Here is a 24496-nt window from a genome sequence, read left to right on the forward strand (position 1 = left end):
ATGAGTACTTTTACTTTAATACTTTAAGTACATTTTGCTGATTATACACTTTTATTTAAGTAGGTACTGCAGTAAAGTACTTCTTCCATCGCAGTAAGTAAATAAAGATTTATTCCTGTTTTGATGTACAAGTTTCATTTCAACAATAACATTTATTTTTAATAAACTGTCTGTTTTCATGTTGATGACAATCTGCAAGAGGTCAAAGATGTCATAGATGGCCCCGGTTCTGTATCTGTGTCATCTTTGATGTTTTATTTTATATTCCTGTTCATTTTGGACTATGGCAGTTTGTTTGACAGTTGTCCTCTTCTGACTTCCTTGTTATTCTTATTTGTTGCTCTATAAAACATCCTGTGAGTAAATAGCCACCGGCCTTCTCAGTTTTCTGTGCTGACAAACTTCCAAGCTCACGGCGCCCCCTGCAGGCCAAGACCTGCTCACTGGCTCCTCTTCATGCTGAGCGACAGACGGACTTCAGGCCAGTCCAATGGGCTGTACTTCAGGTGTTCTGGCCCATAATCAGTGAAGCGATGCATCCTAACAGCTCCCAGTCAGCACCATCTAAAAATGACCCTGTGTGATCAGAGGCCGACAGTGTAATTTCAGCACAGGCGAAGCAACTGTTCCTCCACCTGTTCTGATTTTAATTACAGGAGGCATCTTTCAACCTGGTGGGCTCCAGTTATTCAGAAAGGACAGAGAAATTCACCTGACACACTGTGAAAACTGCTTCACACAGACTCAGCCTTTTATGACCTGGGGTAAGCTGATGTGCTACATGGTTATAAAACCCGTCATGACACACGAAAACTGCCTCAGTAATGTAATGTCACGTTTTATTTGGGGGAACCTGATGTGTCGATTCATTTCATCCAGGCTCCTCGACACATCAAACAAACTGGGGTTTGAGCTGAGTCAGAGATTAATGTGCTTTTAGGTTTGAAAACATTAACTGTGGCCTTTTTCTATGATTCACTATGTTTTGTGTCTTTGCCTGTTTGTTTGCGCTGACACCAGGTCAGAAAAGGGGATTGACACACACAGATCCATCAATACGATCAATCAGCTGATGGACAGTTACAGTTTTCTTAGTGTGTCAACATCAGAGCTCAAGTCCAGCTTTGATTAAAAATTCCCAGTTAACATATTTTTATTTTGGTGCATTGATGTGGTGATGACTGTTGGACCTTTTTTAATTGATCGATCAATCAGTTTGGTTTAATTCCAGTTGCAGAACTTGTGTAGTTTTTGTGTAGTTGTCTGTTACCACAGTAAAGTGGTAACAACCTTGACCCATTATAAGATGCTACTTACACAATGACTTAATTTTACTGGTGATACTTGCAGTAGATGTTGCTCTTTGAGTATCTTTAGTGAAATAGTTAAATATTTCCACTGATTCAGATTATCTCACCTGTCAGATACTGTTTTTCAGAGCCCACTGGCCCAGCTGGATGAGGGATCCAGGAGCAGGTCTCTGTGGTCTCTGTGGTCTCTCTGTGTTCTGGTCTCTAGATGGAGCGCTTTACCTTCTCATGCACCACGACTCTCTCCAAAACTTCATTCATATTTTAAACACAGCCAACTCGTGTCTTTCAGCTCCCAGGTAGAAAACGTCAGCTGCCTCGCTGACTCCCACCGGGGTGCGTCTGATGCCTTCAAGTTCGGTCGGGAAGATTGAAAATCAGTGCTTAGGGTTAGTTTGTTTTTTAAAAAAAAAAAAAAAAAATCCGATTTCCACAAGATGTTTCAAGTGGGCAGGTAAAGCCCTGAATAAATGATTGTACTGGTTAGTGGCCTGTTTTGTTTCTGCTACTAATGTTTTTGTATTTTATTTTCTAACCAGAGCTTCTCGATAGCTGCTTTAAATTTCCAGCTGATACTGAATATGGTCAACAACCGAGTATTTCAAGCCCCAAACAACTTGACCGAATTAAAAATGAGATTTCTGAAGAAGCAAAATCTCCTGAGTTGGATGTGTGATTCCACTTGCACCAATGTGACACTGGGTTATGGCCACGGTCCTCGGGTACTTTCTGCACTGATTTGTATTTGGGTTCGTGAAGGTGAACAGTCTAGTCTAATGCTTGTTGACCCCTGACCTGCATGGATTTCTATAATAGCTGACTTATTCATTCGCTCTTATCTAATATCTAGAGTTTTCCGCTCTCGACATTAGACTCTCGTTTGTCCTGGGAGGACAGTCTGAGCAGCTCATTTTTGTTCTTCATAGGCAAATCCAGTCCTGTTGTCCAGTGCAGATTTACCCTGCACATTTAAAGCACAGGTAAACCTCTAAACTCACTGACAGGATCAAAAATTATGTTAAAGGGGGCTGCAAGTATTTATTGACTTTATTGATCCCCGGAGGGAAATTCACAAGCTACCTCAACTACCCCTATTGATTATTTTCTCTATAAAAAGTCTGACAGCATAAAGAAAATGGCAGACTGTAATGTGAACAAGAGTCCGCAACCTGAAGACGGAAAAGCTTCGGACTTTTGAGAAGTAAGAACCTGGAAAAACTAGTTGTTTATATTATGTTTGTTACTAGTTGCTCGACTAATCGATTAAGTATTTGTCAGTGCACTTGAAAGCTCGAGGAGCCGCAATTCCAGAGACGCGGAGTTTACAAGCTGCACTTGAACGTCTCATTCTTTCTTTCCTCTTGCGCGTCTGGAAACAAAAACAAGCAGAGGCAGCCGGTCACATGTGGAGCGTCCAGCGGCGGCACCACAGCAAGAAGATCGAGGAGGACGCGGAGCTCAGTCAGCACACTGTCCCCGAAGCAGTGACTCCGGCTCGGACTCCCCCGGTTCCTGCCGCCGATCGGTGCGCTCCACATATGGTTCTCCTCCGGCACATCTCCATCGCCCTGACCGCCGCCGTGGCCGCCCTGGGCTCCGCTCTCTTCATCGCCTTGAACTACTTCTACAAGAGGCGGATATGGTCACCACAGGCAGAATACTGCACGATCAAGGAGGTGGGACAGTGTGTTTCTAATTCAGAGCCCTCCTGGTTTCATTTTGTTTTCCACTCAAGTGTGTAACTTGTGTTGGTACATCTGGCAGGCTGACTGGAGGAGGGAAACACTGCAGATTTCTGAGTTGATGGTGAGGAAGATGATGAAGAACATGTAATGATGCTTGGTGAACAAATGGCCGTGTTAGTGATGATGATGATGATGATGATGATGCTGGTGGTGACATTTAAAAACAAGAAGATGTGAATGATGAAGATGTGATGAATAACTGACATGTTGGTGTGATGATGAATGTGATGATGAAGATGATGATGAAGATTGCTGTGATGAATAATTGACATGTTGGTGTGATGATGAATGTGATGAAGATGAAGATGCTGTGCTGAATAATTGACATGTTGGTGTGATGATGATGAAGGTGATGGAAAACGTGACGATGAGGAGGAGGAGGAAGATTATAGTGAACAAATGAGTGGGGGTGATTATGATGAAGATTATTTGGATGTCAGTGACAGAGGTGATGATGATGATGGTCATGGACACCATAATGAAGAAGAAGAGGATGATGATAATGAATAGGTGGAAGCAAATGATCAAGGGGAAAGTGAAATGGTGACGACGATGATGATGATGATGGGGGTGGTGCTGCCAGTAGTGATGAAGATGATGGTGAGGATGGTGTTGTGATGAAGAAAAGGATGTTAAAAGTGAAGATGACAATGACAAAGGTGATTGTAAAGATGAAGATGAACAGATCATGGCCTTTATGATGATGATGATGATGATGGATGAGAAGGAAAATGAGAGCATGACGATGACAGTGCCGGAGAAGTAAATGATCATATCAGAGGAAGATGTTGAGGATGAACAGATGATGATAAAGATGATGATGATGATGGTAGGGATGAGAACAAAATGAGGATGATGATCATTGATGCTGGTGAGAATGATGAAGATGATGAGAATGACAGCATGATGTTAGGGCTGAGAACAAAACGAGGATGATGATGATTATAAAGTGTAGACGATGTCACTGATGATGAGGATGGAGGGGTGTTGATTATAGATGATGAAGGTGAGGTCGTAGGTTTCTCCTGTTCCATGTGAACCAGGATCAAACCGGGACCGGACTGAAAACAACCTGCATGTGACCTGTTTGGGGTTTTTGCTTAAAAAAAAAAAAAAAACTTGATTAATCCATCACCTGTTAAGAAGCTGCAGATCCACTTCCTGTCGAGCTGCAGAGCCACTTCCTGTCGAGCGACTAAGTGACTGAGTTGCTGCTGTTGTGTCGGAGGACTAGAGCTTCCTGCAGACACGGCGACAGGAGGGTTTTACTGAATTCACTACAGCTGCAGCCTGAACCCCTTAATCAAATCCATTTGCATGTCTTTAATCTCGTTGCCTTGATTTAATCAGCAGCAGATACTAATGGGCTCAGCCTGGTTTAAGTGGCTCAGCCGGTCTTTAGAAGATGCACAGGGGACGTAAACGATGTGGTCCCAGGAGCCACGTGCACCACGGTGCACTGTGATCGCACGAGTGTGTTTTTGACCTGAGGAGCTTCAGCAGGTGGGAGGGTTGAATGAAACAGCAGAGGCTTCAGCTGCTGGATGAGCTGCACGGGTCGAACTTTCTGCACGTACGTGCACATGTAAAGCAGGAACAGCGGAGAGTAAAGTCAAAATATTCATTATTTATGCCTGTTTTTATTAGTAACAGCCACTTTCATCTATTTGGATTCTGTTATCAGCTTTCCATTCAACAGAAACCTTTTCATGGTGAAACATTTTCAGGGGAATGATCAACAGCCTTGTAAAGGTGGAGGTTTGTAGTCAAGAGCTGCTACTAGCACAGGCCACCATCAATCTCTGACTCAGGCTGTAAAGCTGCTCTGTGGGTAATGTAGGTGGCAGGTTTTGATGAGAAACTAGAAAGAAAAAAAAGACTCATCTGGTTTTGGAGCATCAGTTTTTTTAACTGGCCATTGTGAGCCTGTCAGAGTTATAGAAGAGCTCTGTGAAATCCCACGGCCAGTGATTGTTCTAATGGAGATAACGTTTCAAAGCACACACACACACACACACAAATGCACAACTCTGACATCAGAAAGGTGTGTGTGTGTGTGTGTGTGTGTGTGAGACGAAAACCATTCATCGATTCGCACAGTTAGGAATCAATTAAACCTTATTACCTAAAATTGGCCAATCATGTTTTGAGTTGAAGCCGATTATTTCAGGAGAATCTTGCAAAGCTCCTGGTGAATTCAACAGGTTAGCTCTCTCTCTCCCCAGGCTGCTGGATGTAAGTTCACTAAAAATGAAGAGATGAAGACACAAACCTGTCAGAGAGAGTGGGTGCAGCAAAAATAAAATAAATTCAGCAGACGAGAACTCCTGGAACATGAGGGACCGCTGATACGTGACGGTATTAGAGGATCATAGTTTCCTTCAACTTCCTTCTCTCCTCAATAAAAAACAGCTCTACGTTCGCCGTCTGCTGCTGCAGGCGAACTGGCTTTAGTGCTACCAAGTGTCTGCTTCACTGGAGTGTCCTTGAGCAAGATGTTAAATCCCTGTCAGATCCTGCAGTGCAGATCTGCAGCTGAGCTCGGCTTGTTTTCCTTCCCATGGTGCAGAAAAACAACAGAAGTCAGTATAGAAGCTTTGCCTTTTTATGGGAAATGTCAGAACTGGGAGGAACTCATTTGAGATCCAAGAGAAAAAGCCTGTCAAGTGCCTGAACTGACAAACCGAGCAGGAGGTAAAAGCCAAGTGCTGCAGCCAGGCTTGGAAAATATCACCTCCATTTGTTAAGGAGTAATCAGTGAAGAAAATACGGTTAGATAACAAAATCTGGAGATTAAGGTTTCCTGTCCAATCCTGAGATCCAACCAGACGACAGGAGCGGAGAATAACTTGTCAAAGCAACAACAGTTTTCTGCTGCTGCTTTTATTCAGCAGGTTCCTGCCAGAAAAGTGTCTCTTCCTGACACAGTTACAGGGCAGCTCTCAAAGAGTCAAATCAGAGCCAGGTGTCATATTCTCTTCAGGAGACTCGGTGTGAATTTGTAATGAACCTCTAACTGTTCGTCTGCCTGAATAATGTGTGACTTTTAAAAAGGTGACTGACGTGTGCAGGGATTGTGGCGTCCCCCCGGTGTCTCGCTCTGACGTTTGAATCCGGCTGCCAACCTTTACTGAGTGTCAGCCGCTCGTCTGTGTGCAGATCCAGGCAGCTCGGTGAAAGACTAGTACCCTGCTCTGTGAAGTCTTTTATTAAAGTGGAATATGAGGAGATTTTCCCCCAGAGGTTTGTAGACGCTGATTCATTTTCCTGAACATTATTAAGTGTCTTCTTGCACACTCAGGGTCAGAGTCCCCAAAGTCCAGTGCAATCAGTTTGGTCTGCAAACGGCTGATACTTGCTGCTCACTCAGACTGGTTGAGGCGCCTTCATGTCAGTAATTGATTATGGTGATGTTATATATACGCAGGCACCCTCTCAAGGTTTCCATGCCCTGGAGACTGTTTTTCATGGAGCGCTAAGGTTTGTCACGAACCTTAAAGCTCTGACTCACTCACTCACTGTGTTTTCTATGTAAATGTTCCTAAAACACATTTAGAAACATACAGTCGGTTTCCCTCCACCGTATCTTCAAACTTTCATCCAGATGAATCGTGCAGGAGGCTACAGTCTCAGGTGCAGTGATTTTTATTTGTTGTCGGTTCCAAAGATTCGGACTGAACTTGGAAAAAAGGCTTTTTAAATATGCAGCTCGTGCTGCAGGGAACCATCTCTGAAAGACCCTTAAACCTGGAAAGCTGGTCTCAGTGAATACTTTTAAGGGGGTCCTAAATACCTTGATGATTCTTGATTATTCTGCCTGTAGATGCTTTGTTCACTTATGCACTGATCTGACAACATTATTCAACATCTTTTAACGTCAGTATTTTTGTGCTGGTCCTTAATTTATCTTTGTGAACGTATGTTAGTATGACTATGTTTTACCTCTGAAACTCTATTTTACTGCTGCTGGAAAAGAGACTGTAAATCTCAGTGTCTTTTCCTGGTTAAATAAAGGTGATAATAATACAAATAATAATAATTGATTGATTGGATCTGGAACGTCTCTGTGCTCTGTGTGCAGGAGGAGGAGGAGCGTGGGAAGCGCCAGGTCCTGGTCCTCGGTCTGGACGGGGCGGGAAAGAGCAGCATGTTGCAGGGTCTGACTCCCGGGGAGTCGGCGGCAAAGAGAGGCCGCTGCCGCCCCACCCGCGGCTTCAACTTCATGAGTCTCAACGCCCCCGCCTGCCAGCTCGACTTCCTGGAGAGTAAGACCTCTTTGATCCCTCTAAGTCAAACACTGCACGCCCTGTGAGTCCCCGAGGCTCTTTTGATTTTGTCGTCACATAACGTGACGTGGAGACGTAGAAAGAGTGTTTACCCCTCAGCTCAGTGCGCCATGTGTTTGATTAAAGTGCAAAGAAAAAGTTGGAAAACCCAGAAAACCCAGATTCTCTCCCAGACCTATAAACACCTGTTTGTTCATGTCTGCCAGAGAACAAGTCGTACAAAGTCCTTTGCCTCCAGCGTGCTCCTTCACTCAGAGCTGCCTGGTCCGAGGATCAGAGCTCAGTGTGACACCAGCAAAGGCCGACTTGTGTTTCTGCGCTGAATCGACTCAGAGCCGATGTGAGCAGTGATTCTTGGGAGCTGGTGTGTCTGCCAGTTCGCCACCAACACTCTAGTTATCGGTGGGGTTTCTGTTTCTGCCAGAGTCTCGAGTGTTTTGGTTCTGCCTGCTACAAAACTATGGCAAATGAAACTGGGCTAACAGATGCTGAACAAAAGTCACATCTACTGAAACGAGTGCAGCTGCCAGGTTCAGTGTTTCTGTGCAGCTACTTTACCAACAGTGTAGATTTGATGCAGAAGCATAAACTGGCCTTATCAGTGACTGATTGGCTCCCAGCAGAGACAGAAGACGGTTATTACCAATCTGTTCATGGCCTGTCTGTCTGATACTGCACACGTCGACTGCTGGTTTGTGGATTTACACAGAAAAGACTCAGCCAGTGTGTTTTCCCCCACATCAAATGCAGCTGGGGTCTGTTGCTGTGTCCTGCTGAGCCAAGTGCTGGACAAGTGGCTCAAAATGAGAAGTCCAGGATCAGCACATGAAGTTTCAGCTCCTGGGAACCATGACTGAAAATCCATCCAATTGTTACTGAAATGTTTTCATTTTACCGAGGCTGAAAATCTGAAATGAAGGATGAAGAGCAGCTCACAGCTCATAGCTGAACTCCATCCAGACTTCAGCTGTTTTCCTCCCATCTCTTGTCTGTAAGCTCCCTGCATCCATCACTGCCAACACAGGCGATCTCTGCCACCTGCTCCAAACCTCCGGTGTTTCTGTTCTCCATCAACAAATCCTGAGCGTTAACATCTAGAAACTGTAGCTGTGACTTTGGACTTTTCTGGGTCTAAAAAGGAGGCAGATCTGTTTACGAACACATGAATCCTTCAGATTAACATTCCACTGAACGCCACAGTGCTGTGCTAAAAATAAGATAACTGACTTCGCTTTTCATCGTGCTGGTCTGAGACGCTGAGCAGCAGTCGGCTGAACGTGTCACACTTACCGTCTGATTTATTCGTGATCTGAGCTCGGCAGGCCCCAAAAAATACTTTCCTCATCCGTGAGAGGGAGATGAACACATGCCACCCCCCACCCTTTCAATGGGCCAGTGCAGTAAATGCTGGACTCTTTGTCTGGGTGACATTGATGCACAGGCATGTTGACAGCGTAGTGCACGTTTAGACACATCAGGAGCTGCACGGTGCACAGGGGCTGTCGAGTTCTCTTTAGGGGGTCCAGTGGGAAAATCCAGCTAAAAAGCCTTTAAACGTGAAAAGATGCGTCTGAGACGAGAAACAGTTCGAGCAGCTGAGATTATGGTTTGTGCTAAAGGGAAGTGCAACTCAGCAACAGGAACAAGTTCCTAATATTATAAACACACTGTGCATGTGGTGGGGTCCTGTATTCTGCTCTTGTAGACAGTTAGAACAATATGTACTAACTTGTTTTTTTCTCTATTTGAGGAACTCCATCAGCTCACACGCTCACAAACATCCGGCAATGAAGCAAGTGAAGAAACAGGCCGACATGTGTCTCTAGTCCTTGTTATAAAAACACTCACTGTCCTAAAAGCTTTCCTTGTTTTTTAGCATCCACCGATTCTTGTCTCGTCATTTGAATCAAATCTTGTGTTTCTGCTGCAAGACCATAGTCAGTAAAGAGGAAATCTTTTCCATCATCAGGAAAAGATGTTCTCATACTGGGAAGATATCAAACACCTGTGAGGATGGAAAGTGCTTCAGGATAACAGAGTAAATAAGGAGAAGAGAGAAGTGTGTGTGACAGGAGACACGAAGACTCCGGAGTTCCTTTAGATGCATGTTTTGGGGATTCAGGTTCCTTTAGATGCATGTTTTGGGGATTCAGTGCATTTGGGGGGTCAGAGTATATTTTACTCTTCCTGCCATAAATCAGCAGCTTTGGCTGCAATTCCCACTGAAGACACAAACACTATCAGAGAAGTAGTTTTACCTTCAGAACTACAACTACCACGTCATTGCCACCCACATGACTCAGTACCTGCTGTGTGCACAGGTGGGTGTGGACATAAACAGGCAGCCTGTAGAGCAGCAGCAGCTATAAACCAGGAGCAGCTTGTACTGCTGGGCGTCCGCCCGCTGTGCCACTGTATCACCTACACAGGTATTTATTGCTGCCACACCATATCAGCTACACCCACATCCCCACAGTTTCCTAGCAACATTCTCCATTAAGTCCAGCACTAATGACTTCCTGCTGCACCCTGCTGAACTCGGAGGCATCGAGGACCTGAAGTCATACCTCCCAGGGTGTGAGCGCTGAGTAGTTTGTCCGACCACAGGTCAGTGCTTCTGCACGGCACGGTTCAGTTACTATGAAACTTTCCCTCCACTGAAGCTGGACACTGGATTTTCCTACTGTCTGTAAACTGTGCGAAGTGCTTTAACTTCTGCACCCGTTGGTGCCTTTATATAGCACAATCAAGCAGTCAGCAGTTTGTCAAGTGACTCAGTCCACCATTAGCCCACAGAGCAGCAGAGATGATGATCTTTGTAAACAAGCTTCATCACCTCCAACACACACCAGCTCCAACATCTGTCCATGTGTCGGACATGACGGCTGAAGTGCAGCACAATAGTTTTTATGGCCAAACAATAAATGAATCACGTGATCAGACACAGTTATTCTTCCATAAAATGAAAGTGGCGTCATTCGGAACTGGACTCATGCAGCTCTGAGGGGGAGAAACATGAATAGAGAACAATATAAAGGGTCCTGTTGTTTTAACTGATCTGTGACGTCACAGACACGATCACACCTGCAGGCGTGACAGGCGCCATTCACGTTAAAATGAATCCACTAGGAATGTGGTTTGCAGAAAGAGCTGAGCCCAGACCTAGTGGCCAAATGGCGTTACTGCAACTACAACTCATCCATCATGTAGCACGCAAGGAGCAGCTGTGAAACAACAAATACATGTTTGCGTCACAAACCCAGTAAAATGAATTTGATCCACCGGGTCAAAAATAATTTGGAAAGTCCAGAAAAGCCGCAGGATGTTTTTTTCAAAGCCGTGAAAAGAAAGAAGGGAAGAGAAGCTGCACAATGAAATGAAAAATGAATCAGGCCAATGTCCCCTGCAGAAAACATGGATGGAAATAAAAGCAGAGCAGTGATTTCATTCGGCCCAGTGCACATGTGAAATGAGGCATGCTGACAGCTGATCTAATTCTGCCTGTTGATCTGTCTGTTTATTCTGTAACCGACTGTAACTGGAACTCAGAGGACACCGACAGAAAACCTCTGCTGCACTGAAACGCCTGGAGCCAGGTGATCAGTCAGGACTGGTCTTCCTTTCAATGGCTCAAAGACCATTTCAGGTCCTGCTTTCTCTGAGCGTGCTCTGTTGTTTCCGCTGACTGAAACTTAGATAATGAAACGGTGACTCTGGGTAAACAGAGCCTGCAGGGGTCTAGAGTTAAATACCATGTCCCTCCTCTATTATTAGAACCTAAACCTTTTTTAATTATGGAAACCCTCCTCCACAGCTCTAACATCTCACAACACAATTGTTTATTAAACAATAAGACCAGATCATGTAGGAAACCAGACGAGCTCCGTCTGTTGTTTCATGCATTACAATGGAAAAATGACAACTGACAATGATCAAATATTCACATTGCCACATCCAAACTCTCAAGTTTCAGATATTTGGTGAAATTACAATCCAATTGTACTTTTTCAACCAAATGCCTTTTTCAGCGAATGACATGTGACGTAAACATAAACAACATAAACAACATGGCTGATTATTTTAACAAAGTTCAATACATCATGATCCTTAAATCTGGAACATTTGAACACAGACGAAATCCCAATGATCAGCTTTTGTTTCTGATAAACTAAATTTTAAGATGATTTGATCATTTACCAGTTTCTTATTTTCACATGAAGCAGCTGTGGAGCAGAGTCTGTGTCCCCTCAGTTTTAGCTCTGGGTTTGGTCTCCACCACCCCCTGGGTGGATCCAAATGTTCTGAAAACAGAAACCAGGCTGTGTGAAAACACTGACGTGGAAACTAAACAATGGGCGAATCCCAATTCCACTACTGGCATCTATGTTTCCCTCAGTGGAGACTTTTCCTTTGTCTTAGTCCAAGTTAAAATTTTAAAAGGATGCACTCGTGTAGGGCAGCACAGTGGTTGAGTGGTTGGGACTGTTGCCTCACAGCAAGAAAGTTCCTGGTTTGAAGTAGAAGTAGTAGTCCTTCTGAAGTATTTGTACTTTAGTATTTCTATTTCTTGTACTTCATATTTGGACCTCAATACATTTCAGAGACTACTATATTTGTCTGATAACTTTAGTATCTTTGCATTCTGCAGAGAAGTACTACTAGTTTTACTGCAGTAAACGGTCTGAGTATTTCTTCCAACATGGTGAATCCTCCTATTCTCTGTGCTGCAGTTGGGGGCAGGGAAGACCTGCGGCGGTACTGGTCGGACTACATGAGGAGGACTCACATTCTGGTGTATGTGGTGGACTCCTCTGACAGGAGCCGCCTCCCACTGGCGAAGGATGAACTGCACCGTCTCCTGAAGGTGGAGCCCCAGCTGCCCGTGGTCATCCTGGGCAACAAGCAGGTAAAACCACACGTCCCGTTTCTGTCTCCGAAAACAACCAGAACCAGAGCTTTTGCATCTTTTATCTCACGTAAAACAAATCGGTGAATCCTGAGTAAGTGCGGCTGATTTGATTCCACTGATTTCAACAACTGACTGATCAGCATCTAAAAATCAGAAGGTATTTAACAGTTTACAGCACATGGGAAGATAAAACCAACAACATGGGTATGATTCTTTAGCAGGACCTGTGGATGAATGAGAGCACAATGTGGGTGAAAAGAGAAACAGGAGGGAAACTTAATTCTCTTAAAAGCCATCACACTCTGGCAGACTGGCACTTTAACCTAATGATGTTAAATTGGGTTATATCTTCTGGGGAAGAGCCGTCAGAGCAGGGGACGATGTGCCAGAGCGAGCAGGTACACACCAGCGGAAATCATCCATCAGACCCCTGAAAGAACCAGCTCTGCATCTCCTCCGCGGCTCATTTTTCCTGTGAAATTATACGTGACGCCGTGAGGGAAGCATCTACTGTCAGAGCAGAGCAGCTTTCATCCTCTCACTGCTGTGGGTTGCCTGTAATTTTAGCAAGAAAAGAAGCTGAGATAAAGCTCAGTGCACTCACAGCGGAGTCACTTCAGTTCAAACCGTCTTGCACAGACCAGGTGCTGCACTCATCTTCAAAACTTAACGATATGAAGCACCTTGGACGAACACACTCTTCCTCCTCCGCTTTGATCTGGAAAATTAATAAGGAAACCTGGGACATCAGGCAGCGTCTCTGCTGCAGAGATAAAAGAGACGCTGCCTATTGACGATCATCTCAGGTTCAACGCTTTGAAATTAGAACATCAAACTGTTCAACACACATGCAAGATTTCACTGTGGGCGTCAGGGTGAACACTGGGTGAAATCTGGTTGAATATTTATTAGATATTTGCATTGCACAGCAGCTTCAAAATAAAAGCACGGGAATTTAAATACTGGAGGTCCTGCTTCAAAAATATTTCTAAGATTAAATTACTGATATGACATTAAAAATCCATGAATTCACATCTTAAAACTAAAGCAGCTACAGTCCATCATAGTTAAACACAAATCAGGACTACAGACTTTAAGACTTATTTAAATGACCAATCCAGTGCAGTTCTGCACCAAACCTGCATTTACTGGAGTTTCTTTGTTTCCCCCACAATATGGCTAAACACATGGTGCTCACATGCAGTAAGCTAACCTAGCTAACCTAGCTGCATCATTTTACAATATTTTGTTGAAAACATGGTTCAAATCTGGAACCTGCTTCTGCTTTAAGCAAATAAACAAATCGATGCACTTAAATGTTTTCAGAGCAGGTTGGTGTATTATGAAAAAGTATAAATATAAATGTATATTTTATTTCATATTATATTCTATTCTACATGTGTGTATATACGTATAAATAAATCATAGGAAACCATAAGGACAGAAAAGCACTTCAGTCGACATAAATAAATCATTTCATTGCAGTTCAGTACTTGATCATTTTCAATATTATTACTTAGCAGGTAAATGGTTTTTAAAGCTGCTGCTGCTTTTCCTAACAACTTAATAGAAGCATAAAACAATTATATTAATTTATGCTTCCACACTAAAATCAACCTAAATGGTCAGAAAACACCTGCAATAGTTTGACTGACTGAAAGATCATCAAGCCTTTGTGGTGCTGTGCACGGTGCAGGTGAAACCTAAGGAACGATGTGTTCAGGAGGAGGAGGAGCTCTTCACCCACTAACACAAAGGATGTTCCCAGCAGAACCTGTGCGCTGGAAAGAGACGGGGCGGACGTCTATAGACTGCAGCCTGACTGGTTTGAGTGGGAGGGCGGCATTATATTTACTGAGTGTTCATATAACCGAGACAGCCGCTGTTTGATGATATGACACGTAGTTATTTGTGATGACATCGTGAAGTATTATGTAAGTTAATGCTGCTTTTACTTGCAAAGTCAATCAGCTTGTTCAGGTGGGATCTTTGCTGCTGAAGTCAGATATTAAACCATATAAGGGATCAGGTCATCAAACACAAATAGAGATCTTCTGCTGCTGGAACTGTCGGATCTCACAGATCCTTTGCTGCATTAGATCAAATATGTGTTGGGATCAGTGGAACAGTCAAAACACTGTATTCTTCTACTAAATATTGTGTGAACAGCTGCACGTCTCAGGCAGCAAACTAACTTTAATTCCAAACTCATGTCCATCACAGCTCAAATGTTTGGGGCCAGTTTTCACTTGTTATTGACATGTAAACATGTAAACAGTTCGGGTCCAGTAACAATCGGAGTCAGGAGCTACTTCCAGCCTGTGGAAGAGATTCCATGAGTTTGTTTTTTAATCTCAAATGTTTGTTTCAGAGACATTACACTAAACCGCAGGCCCTTTTCACACAACTGGAAAACTTCTGTAACGTGCACTGGTTAGTACTTTAATCCTGACCTGGCCTCGTGCTGTTCACAGGATAAACCGAACGCCGTGAGTGTGACGGAGCTGCATGAAGCCCTGTCCCTGGACTCCGTGACCGAGCACCGGAAGCTTTTCCTCCTGGCTGCCCAGCTGGGTTCAGATGGAGCCCTGAGGAACGCCTGCTGGGGCCTGGACGCCTTCCAGGACCTCCTGCTCCAGCTCATCTGAGCCCAGCTCCCCCTGCATAGCGGGAGATGGCGGGATGGAGTCAAGCGGATGGTTTAAGGACATCCTCCTCCTCCGCCTCGTTTAAGCTCAGGCTTATTCAGGCAGAGGAGGAGGGTGATGAAGGCTGCTGAGACAGCCTCCTCCTCCTGCTCCTCTTCTTCTTCCTCCTCCTCATCTGATCTGACACTTTTCTTCTGACTCGTCTTACTCAGCGGGAAAGAGGAGGTGCAGCGTCAGGAGGACGAGGACAGAATGTGGAAGGATGAGGTTTGTTCATGGATCTGAGAACATTTTCCCTTTAAATTCCCCAAACACTCCAACGCCAGTCGGCCTGTCACGGGCTCATTTACTGCAGCGATTACAGAAATCTGAACGTGCCTGTCGGTGCATATACAGATTTGCCTGGTTTGCTGATCAGAGAAGTCACCAGAGCAGAACAAGCAACATTCAGGGTTGCCAGGTTGGAGGCCCCAGGGAATGAAGCTGCAGCAGCAGCACGGCGAATTAATCAGCTGGGTTTAAACGAGACTCACAGGTTCCTACACGGAGGCTTTCCTGAGATCCAGGGGGATTCTGGGGGAATTTAAAGGGATCCGCCGACACTGCAGTTATTCACTCCGTCAAGTTTCTGAACTTGTGACGTATAAAACCAAGTCCTCTTTGGTTGTGTTTATTCCCAGTAAACTTCACCAGTACTAAACTAGCAGCTAACTATAAACCATCATGTCCAGGTCTGCTCAGCTTTGTCATTTCCCAGTGTCGGCCACACAAAGGTGTCACCTCCGGTTCAGCTCCGGTCAGATCACTGTATAAAACACCTCCTTCTGAAACAGATGCTTGTACAGATGCTGTGGAATTAGCTAGAGTCTGATTTGTAACGTTGTGTTTGTCTCTGATGCTCCATGTTGTGATGAATGTGAAGTTTTATTCCTTTTCATGTCCCTCAGCTCAGCAGGGTGTTTTCACAGTAAACAGCAGTTCAGGGGGTTGTTGTCTCTTTACAGCCAGTGAGCCTTTCTCGTCTCTGGGTGTTACACAGACTGACCTGTTATGAGCTCATGCATGTCTTCATATTGTTGTCTTCTTTAATAATAAGGTAATTAGATTGTTATTGCCCTTGGATTGAGTCTTCATGAGTTTTTCTTAAAACAGGGATGAGATAAAGTTTCTTATTTCACTTGTATTTAATTTCCAGTCACATCTGTGTTATGGTGGTGGGTCCTGAGAACAGGATTACTGGACCTCGACACCCGTCAGTGCAGCAGAAATAAACAAGCACGTATTTTTTTTTAACTAAGAAATGTCATCATGCCTCAATAAACTATACTAAAGGACTCAACACATGGTTTCGGAACCAGATTCAGATTAGATCTTTAAGAGGAACCAATAAACTTCCTCTCTTAAGGAAGAAGACCTGGTTTGCATGAGACCAGAGTACAACCGGGACGACACGAGACTCTTACAAAACAATACGTACACAAACAAGTTTATCACTAGAGCCAACACAGGCGGTTCTATAAAACGCCTCCTTATCACCTGTTTTCTTGCTCAGCCTTGGAAAACAACTCGAGGCTTTTCCCCAGATCGTCTGCTGACAAGTCAATGTCAACATGAAACTAAAATCTATTTGCTCCTCCAGCTGCCTGAGCATGTGGCTCAACTGGTTTATTGACTCTGAAAAGGAACTAACGTTATCAGACACAGAGAGTTATGATATGTCCAGGTTTTAAGAAGCAGAAAATGGAAATCCACGAGTACAAATATCTCAGAATTGTACTCACAGTACTTGAGTAAAGGTACTTTCACTCAGAATGAAGAAAAATTGAAACTAATTTTTATTCAAGCACAAGCAGATTAAGGACAAATCATTAATCTGCTTTTCTTTGTAGCTGCTTTTCTAAACATTTAAGATATTTTCTGGTCAAAATCAGGTTTTTGTCTTATTTGCAGTAAAAAGTGGCAGGAAACTAAAATACTAAAAGGTCAGGTACGTCAAAATCATATTTAAATAATACTCAGAGTAAATGGTTCCCACCACAGGTGATCATATTGACTTGTTAACATTTAGCCAGTGACTGAGCCTGTTAATGTTTGAATGTTAATACAGATTCCAGGTTTTGGTCCTGAACTTAAAGTCAAGTTAAAAAGTCACGGGGCCCTAAAGATGTGGCTTCGTTAACCCCGGACAGATTTAGATTTTATCTGGTCACAAGCTCAGACAAATGTCAGATATTAAGGAGAATCAGTTTTATTTATATTGAGTAAAGTCTCACGCAGGAAAACACATTTCACCACACGTCATGTTTGAGTTTCTAAACGGTTAAATGTGGAGCTTTGAGCTGATCAGTGGACGGAGGCCGTAAAAGACTGACGGGAGCAGACGGGGTCACCACAGCAGATGCAGCTCAAACTGTGGCTGAGCAGCAGGTAAACAAATAAAGACCGTAGATAACGTGCTGCGTTCTGTTCCGCCCTGCTGAAGACAACGCTTCCAAAAGTCTTTCCTCCTCTTTAAAACGCCCGACTGAAACAGACACAGACGACCATTACAGGTTTAACACGCCTCCTCCAGACTCCTCAGAAACTCGGACTTTGCTCCACGTGTGACCTTTGCTCATTGCTGCCAGACTCCTGTAACACACCCACAACAACCAAACACACGAAGCAGCGTCTGAAATCACCGATGCTGTTCAAGATAAACTCACTATGCTGCCAAACTGAGGTCCAGGGTGGTGAGCAGGGTCCTGCAGTGATAAACGTTCACATACCCACAAAGCTAATCTGTGTGTTTCTGAGCGTACTGACAAGCTGCCGACTCTTCGTCTCAGTGAAATCCCTTTTACCAAACTGCGGGGGACCGGACGTCTCTTCAAGCCAAGTTCTTTAAATACGTTCACACATGCACAGCACCAGCTCCTGAAGGACGGGGAGCAGCAGCTTTTCTCAGATGGCAGGAGCACAGGTGACGGATGATAAAGCCAAGTTTCTACATGTTCCGTCTGAAGGTTCCTGAACACAAGAAGGTTTAGAACCCATATTCGCTGCAGTGACCTCTCCTCTTTTCTGCTGTATTGCTCCATCCTGGTTCTCCGCAGCCACAGAAACCCAGCTCTGCGGGGTGTGAAAGTACAGTCATGGAAATATATATTAAGGTGGGTGTCACATGATCACCCTGCAGCCAAAACACGGTGTTAGCTGGCACAGGTTGGTACTTATTTGTACAGAACCGTACAAAATAAAAACAGACCGTGCCTGAGTGTACGAAGGAGAAACATGTCATTTCCTTTCTGAAAGGAAAACACTTCACGTCTCCACTGACTAAATCCACCTTCGTTCTGACTTTTCCCGTCGTCCAAAGACACCGAGGTTGTTGAGGACTCAGACGTGATGAGATCTGCTCCGTGATTCAACAGCAGAGATACAGATTCATGTATAACACATTTTCTTAACATGCACATAAAGAGTTTAAGAAACAAGCTAAAAAAGTCAAAGTGGAACTTTTCTGTTCTGTAACGTGTTTAATATGGAAGTGAAATCATGGTCCTTGTGGTCGGACCGTCAGTATTAACACATCTAACACAGCTGTGATCAATGAAACACACCAGGGGGCTGAATGTGCTGTGACACATATCTGCACTGCAGAGATCCCACTCGGTCACAAACACGGTAACTTGGACGTTAATGAGACGATCAGGGCGACAGCACAGGACACGGCAGAGACAGAATAAAGCGGGAAGTGTCCCGGTTCTGCACCGGAGACAGAACAACATCTGCTAAATGAGTTTTTAAGGTGATACATTAAAAATTAAACATCTCCGGAGTTTTTAAACAGACTTGGCAGTGGATCTGGGAAATATTCCCGACACAAAAAGAAGAAAACATCCACCTGAGATGTCCCCCAGGAGACGCACTCATGTCACTTTCATTTCTCTTCTCCTGCCACAATCTGAGCGTCAGTCTCCACTGTGACGGTCAGAACCGCATCAGCTCCAGAACAGAGCCGACAGTCCTAAAACTCCATCGGCCGTGGGCTGGATAAAGAGCTGATGAAGGCGGCGTAGTGCTCCGGGTGGCAGCGCTTGTACTCGTTGATTTTCCTCTTGATCTGTTTGGGGGTGTCCTGGTAATAGTTCTTCTCATCTCTGGCCATCGCCTGCAGGGAGAACGACACCACAGGACAGTTAGTCCGAGCCCTGGGACACCCGACGTCTTCAGAGGCGATCAAACAGAGAAGAACCGACACTATACAGACACACACTCATCAGATCAGGTAGAGGACAGGGAACATAGACGGAGCTAAAGAGAACATATTGAATATATCAATGAGCTGTCGCAGGAGCAGGGTGGATCATTTGTTGAGATGGTAAAATCTTACAAACTGAAAAAGGCCAGACATGGACAAAACATGAAGTTATGCAAATACACTGATTAGCGGCTGACCTCAAAATCAAATTACAAACACAAATAGTGCAGTCAAGGAGAAAGAAAGAAGAGTGACATCAGCTGTAACTACATCGTCACACCCCTGGTTATCATGAAAACACACCAACTGTTCAGAACAACAATCACCACATCGGTACACTGAAACTGGACGTGCAGCACTGATGTGGTCTGAGTTATTAGTGCTGCTTGATGAAAAGTCAGATCAGCCACGTCAACAGGATCCATCCTTCGTCTAAAACCAAACCCTGAGGCCACAGGACGGACAGACATCACCTGTGTCTGCAAACGTTGGACAAACCGTGAGCACGAGTCTTTTTCCTGGTCTGACCTTCAGTAAAAACCAGGTGGAACAGGTGACGTGAGTCGACTGACAATGACGCTGTGTCCATCACTAAACTACTAAGTTACAGAGCAGTTCTATAACCACAGGTGTCTACAGGTCACTGTACGTACACACGTACACACGTACACACGTACACACGTACACACGTACACACACACACACACACACACACACACACACACACACACACACACACACACACACACACACACACAATCTTCTCGGACTTGACTCCTGACTCAGTCCCTGTTAATGCGGCTGTTAAAAATCAGTCAGAACGAAATGTAAAAACTTGAGCAACAAAGATTTCAGCCTCTCGCTGCTCTGAGCAGTAAAAACTACAAACACACCGAGCTCTGTCCGCACCTTCCACTGCTGATTAAAGCTGTGACACAAACAAAATCGCACTGAACTGGACTCGTGTTTGTCCTTCAGCCGTGCAGATCCAACCCAAGGTTTTCAGGGAAACCAAAACACGAGGAGCCTGCTATCACTCACACTCGAGATAATAAATATTCAACAGATAAAGTTTCCTCCACAGCAACACAGCGTCTGTGAGCTCAGTCCTTTAAACTCTCCCGAAGATACAGACTGAATATCTGACATCAGACTGTGTTTCTCAGTCTTTATGCACAACGTACTTTCAGTGGGGATGATCAGGTTCTTTTCATCTGCATCGTTGACACAGAACTAAATCTGACAGATGCAGACGGGATCTGATCAGTGTGTGTCTATTCTGCGTCGTCGTCTGGGTGAAAGAACAAATCACTTCATTAAAACTGGCCTTGATGTGAATCATCATCTCAAAAGTTTCTCGCCTGTCGGGACGAAATGAAATCAAAGTAAAGCAAAGGACGATAAACAGCTCGTGGTCGACTACACTCACGGCTGTGTTTTGGTTTGTGCGTTTACCTTGTAGTTATCTTTGTGCTCCCGGACCATGTACTGGACGTACTCGACCAGGTCGGACGATAACGTCTTGGTGTCTTTCTCTGGACGGCCGGCCTCCTCCTCCAGCTCTGTCAAAGCCAAACAGGAGAACTAATCAGCACGGTAACAAGGCCATCGGTCGTGTTCCTCCTCCGCCTCGTTTGTAATGACTATCTGGATTTGATGCTTCATTCATCTGTTTGAATTCAGCAAAACATCCCAGTCACTTGTCATCAACAAAATATTTCAGCTCGTCCACTGGAGGAAGGCCGACTGCTCTGAGCGTAACAGCACAAGCTGTAAAAGAGCTGCTCTGTCTTCATTCACACTGCACGGCCAAAAGACAGGAAGAGAAAGATGAAGTGAAGTGACGTGATGTGAAACAGTCTGTAACACGGTGATGACCAGGAGTCGTGACTTCAGATGAAAGCAAAAGGAAACGTAGAAGAAAGGAAATGCAGCAACAACAGCCTGAAACCCAAACTGAATTCAACTGTCAGGTCCCGTCTAATATCAGCCCAAACACCACTTGTAAACAAACAGCATCTGTAACCATGGCAACTGTATACAACAAACAGTGACAGCTGCAGCCTCGAAATCCTCTGCAGATAAAAGCATGGCAAAAAAAAAACAAAGTGATGTGTCTTTAGTTTCTGTGCTAAAACAGTTTTGGATGATGGTGAAAAAATGAAAACTAAACCAAAACCAGGCACCGACATAAAACCATCCCAGCTGCACAACAGATAAAAGCTGAGGAGTCAAAGTCAAAGAGCAGGACTCACGGTTGAGGACGTAGGGTTTGGTCACGGCGCCGACGGCAGCTTTAGTCTCTCTGACTTCGCCGACGAGCTACACGGGTGAACAAGAACACGTTATGAAGACCAGGTGACATGGCAGGTAGGAAATTGTGCTGGCTGATCGTTGCTGAGCCGCTCGCTGTCGCGAGTTCTCAAAATGAAACCGTGTGTGAGGCTGCTGGAGCGAGCTGCTCCCCAGAGGCCTGAGATCAGCAGCAGCATTAAAATATTGAAAAACAGAAAATGAACATTTCAAACAGTAAAACTCTGGTGAAAACACAGTGAAGTTGTGTGTTTCATTGATCTGAGGGATTTCCTACTGAACGCTGCCAATAATTTACTAACTACATTGTTTATTGTGACCTTTTTTTTATAGATTGTATTGTCCAGAAAATGTGCAGTGTATCTCTATTAGTTCACAAACATGTGACTGCAGTTTAGTATGTGGTTTGACCAACACTCTGTCGCCCCCTTCTGATGAAAACACAAACTACAGCCCATGAACACAGGTGTTTTTAAAGCCCTGACCTGTGGGAGACATTTATTATTTTCAGTTTAGAGTCAAACACAGACGATCTGCTGTTTAACTCCAGGACATTTTTAGTATTTTTTTTTATGGCTCGTGTTCAGGAATGTTGGGGAAAAAAATCATCTTCCTGTGATTGAAATTCAAACAACTGGAAAGTGGAAACTGATCTGAAAACTGAAGCTTGATCTTTTCGGGGCAAAGAACCTGGACACTGTGTCATTAGAAGAAGTTTTTGTTCTCAGATGAAACAACAAAACACAGACGTATGACTAAATACAGAAACTAAGTCCCCAGACCCAAACCCACAGCCATGTCTTACTCTCTGTTTCCTTATGGGCACGGTGCGGTTCGGATCGAAGGCCAGACCCATCTCCAGGAGGTTTCTGGACATGGACTTCTGGTTGTCCCACGCATTTCGAATGTGTGCACTAAGAAACAAAAAGACAGTCACAATAAAATCTGGTGTCATCTGTCGTGATCAGTTGCATTTATGCTGTGAATCAGTGATAAACCAGTAAAATACCAGTAACAGCAACTGGTGTGCCTCATGTCAGCTGGGATAGTGACACTGGTCTGGGTTCATTAGTGGTTAAACCGAGTTATAGATCAACTGTGACCATTTAAAAGAGCAACTTTTGGGTTGCCAGGTCTTGTAAAATCACTTGACCTGTGGACAAAATCCGTATATGAACAACTTCTCAACACTTAAACTGCAGCAACACGTCACAGTGACACAGAGATCAAACATGGTGCAAAGGTGGCGCAGTGTATTATGTTGTTTACAGTGTATATTAGCCAATAGTCCATTCTAGGTTCCTATTATTGGGTTATTTCCTACATTATAAACAGTTTTACAGGACGATGGAGGAGTCTGCTGTGTTTATTAATGTTCAACAACGTCTAATAACATCAGCTAACGAGGAAAACTGTCAGAAAACAGCAGAACTTTAAGGTGACACCTGGAGCTTCATGGGAAACACCCTTTACCACCTTTACCACCTGTTTCTGACGCTCTACTAAACAAACAAACAAACAAACAGGGGTAACAGGCTCAGAGGGTTAGCCAACATTAGCTAACATGCTAACAGCCCGCTCGTCACTTACTTTTCTATCCTCGGGTTGCTCTTTTTAATAAACTGCTTCTTCAGCTTCTTCCGGTCCTGGTTGTAGTTAAACTTCTTCTTCTTGCCTGACTTCTTGGCTTTCGGCATGTTCGTGCTTTTTCTGTTTTCTCGGCGGTTTGTTGGTCTGAGGCCGCGACAACGTGCAGCAGCAACAGGAAGCACGTGTTTGTTTTGTTCCCGTCACGTGAACACAGGCCCCGCCCCATTGACCTTTCATTTTTAAAATTCCTCTTTAATTTTAACATTTTCTCTGTTTGTGTGAAACTACAAACTACACAAAGAAGCAAAAACACAAAAAACAATGAAAAAAATACAAATACACAAAACTGTTAACGCTAAAATGATAAAATACCAAAACAAAAGGACAAAACGGGCTGAAAACCCATTACAGAGATAAAAGCACTGACAGAAAAGACTCTCCAACTATGTCTTTGCCCTTTTACACCAGTTTTTCACACCACCCCCTTTTTTTCTCTTTATCAATACTTTAATTTGGGTGATCGGGCCAATCAGGATGGAAACAGCTGCAGCGGCTGCTTTTATCCTGCAGGTGTCAGTCTGACCTTTACATTAAAAATCATATACATGCGATAAATAATCAATCAGAGAATATATTAGAAGAGTTTGATTGGGATGTTTCTTCCCCACAATGAACAACAAAGATCATAATGTTTAATTATTTCAGAAGTTTTGTCCTAATTTGGTTTCATACAGTACTGACGTTAACTACCTTATGTACCTCTAATTTGAAGTACTTTATATACCGCTGGGTAGCTGACGTTAACTACCTTATATACTTCTAATTTGAAGTACTTTATATACCGCTGGGTAGCTGACGTTAACTACCTTATATACTTCTGATTTGAAGTACTTTATATACCGCTGGGTAGCTGACGTTAACTACCTTATATACTTCTGATTTGAAGTACTTCATATACCGCTGGGTAGCTGACGTTAACTACCTTATATACTTCTGATCTGAAGTACTTCATATACCGCTGGGTAGGTGACGTTAACTACCTAATATACTTCTAATTTGAAGTACTTTATATACCGCTGGGTAGCTGACGTTAACTACCTTATATACTTCTGATTTGAAGTACTTCATATACCGCTGGGTAGCTGACGTTAACTACCTTATATACTTCTGATTTGAAGTACTTCATATACCGCTGGGTAGCTGACGTTAACTACCTTATATACTTCTGATTTGAAGTACTTCATATACCGCTGGGTAGCTGACGTTAACTACCTTATATACTTCTGATTTGAAGTACTTTATATACCGCTGGGTAGCTGACGTTAACTACCTTATATACTTCTGATTTGAAGTACTTTATATACCGCTGGGTAGCTGACGTTAACTACCTTATTTACTTCTAATTTGAAGTACTTTATATACCGCTGGGTAGCTGACGTTAACTACCTTATA

The 24496-nt window shown here is 43.8% G+C and overlaps 2 protein-coding genes across 2 annotated transcripts; one reads left to right on the forward strand and one right to left on the reverse strand.

The window, feature by feature from the left end:
• Positions 1–2184: 2184 nt before the first annotated feature.
• arl10 (ADP-ribosylation factor-like 10) lies at positions 2185–16155 on the forward strand. Its single transcript, XM_026327546.1, has 4 exons — positions 2185–2986; positions 7137–7320; positions 12072–12247; positions 14725–16155. The coding sequence occupies exons 1-4, from the start codon at positions 2714–2716 to the stop codon at positions 14896–14898; spliced, it is 807 nt and encodes a 268-aa protein (XP_026183331.1). The 5' UTR covers positions 2185–2713; the 3' UTR covers positions 14899–16155.
• Positions 16156–18418: 2263 nt separating this feature from the next.
• Positions 18419–23251, reverse strand: nop16 (NOP16 nucleolar protein homolog (yeast)). Its single transcript, XM_026328440.1, has 5 exons — positions 23045–23251; positions 22260–22368; positions 21397–21463; positions 20597–20703; positions 18419–19051 (listed from the first exon to the last, which is right to left on the reverse strand). Exons 1-5 carry the CDS (start codon positions 23149–23151, stop codon positions 18908–18910), a joined length of 534 nt encoding a protein of 177 aa, XP_026184225.1. The 5' UTR covers positions 23152–23251; the 3' UTR covers positions 18419–18907.
• Between the last annotated feature and the right edge of the window lie 1245 nt (positions 23252–24496).

Source organism: Mastacembelus armatus, chromosome 14, assembly GCF_900324485.2.
Source record: "Mastacembelus armatus chromosome 14, fMasArm1.2, whole genome shotgun sequence".
Taxonomy (NCBI): Eukaryota; Metazoa; Chordata; class Actinopteri; order Synbranchiformes; family Mastacembelidae; genus Mastacembelus; species Mastacembelus armatus.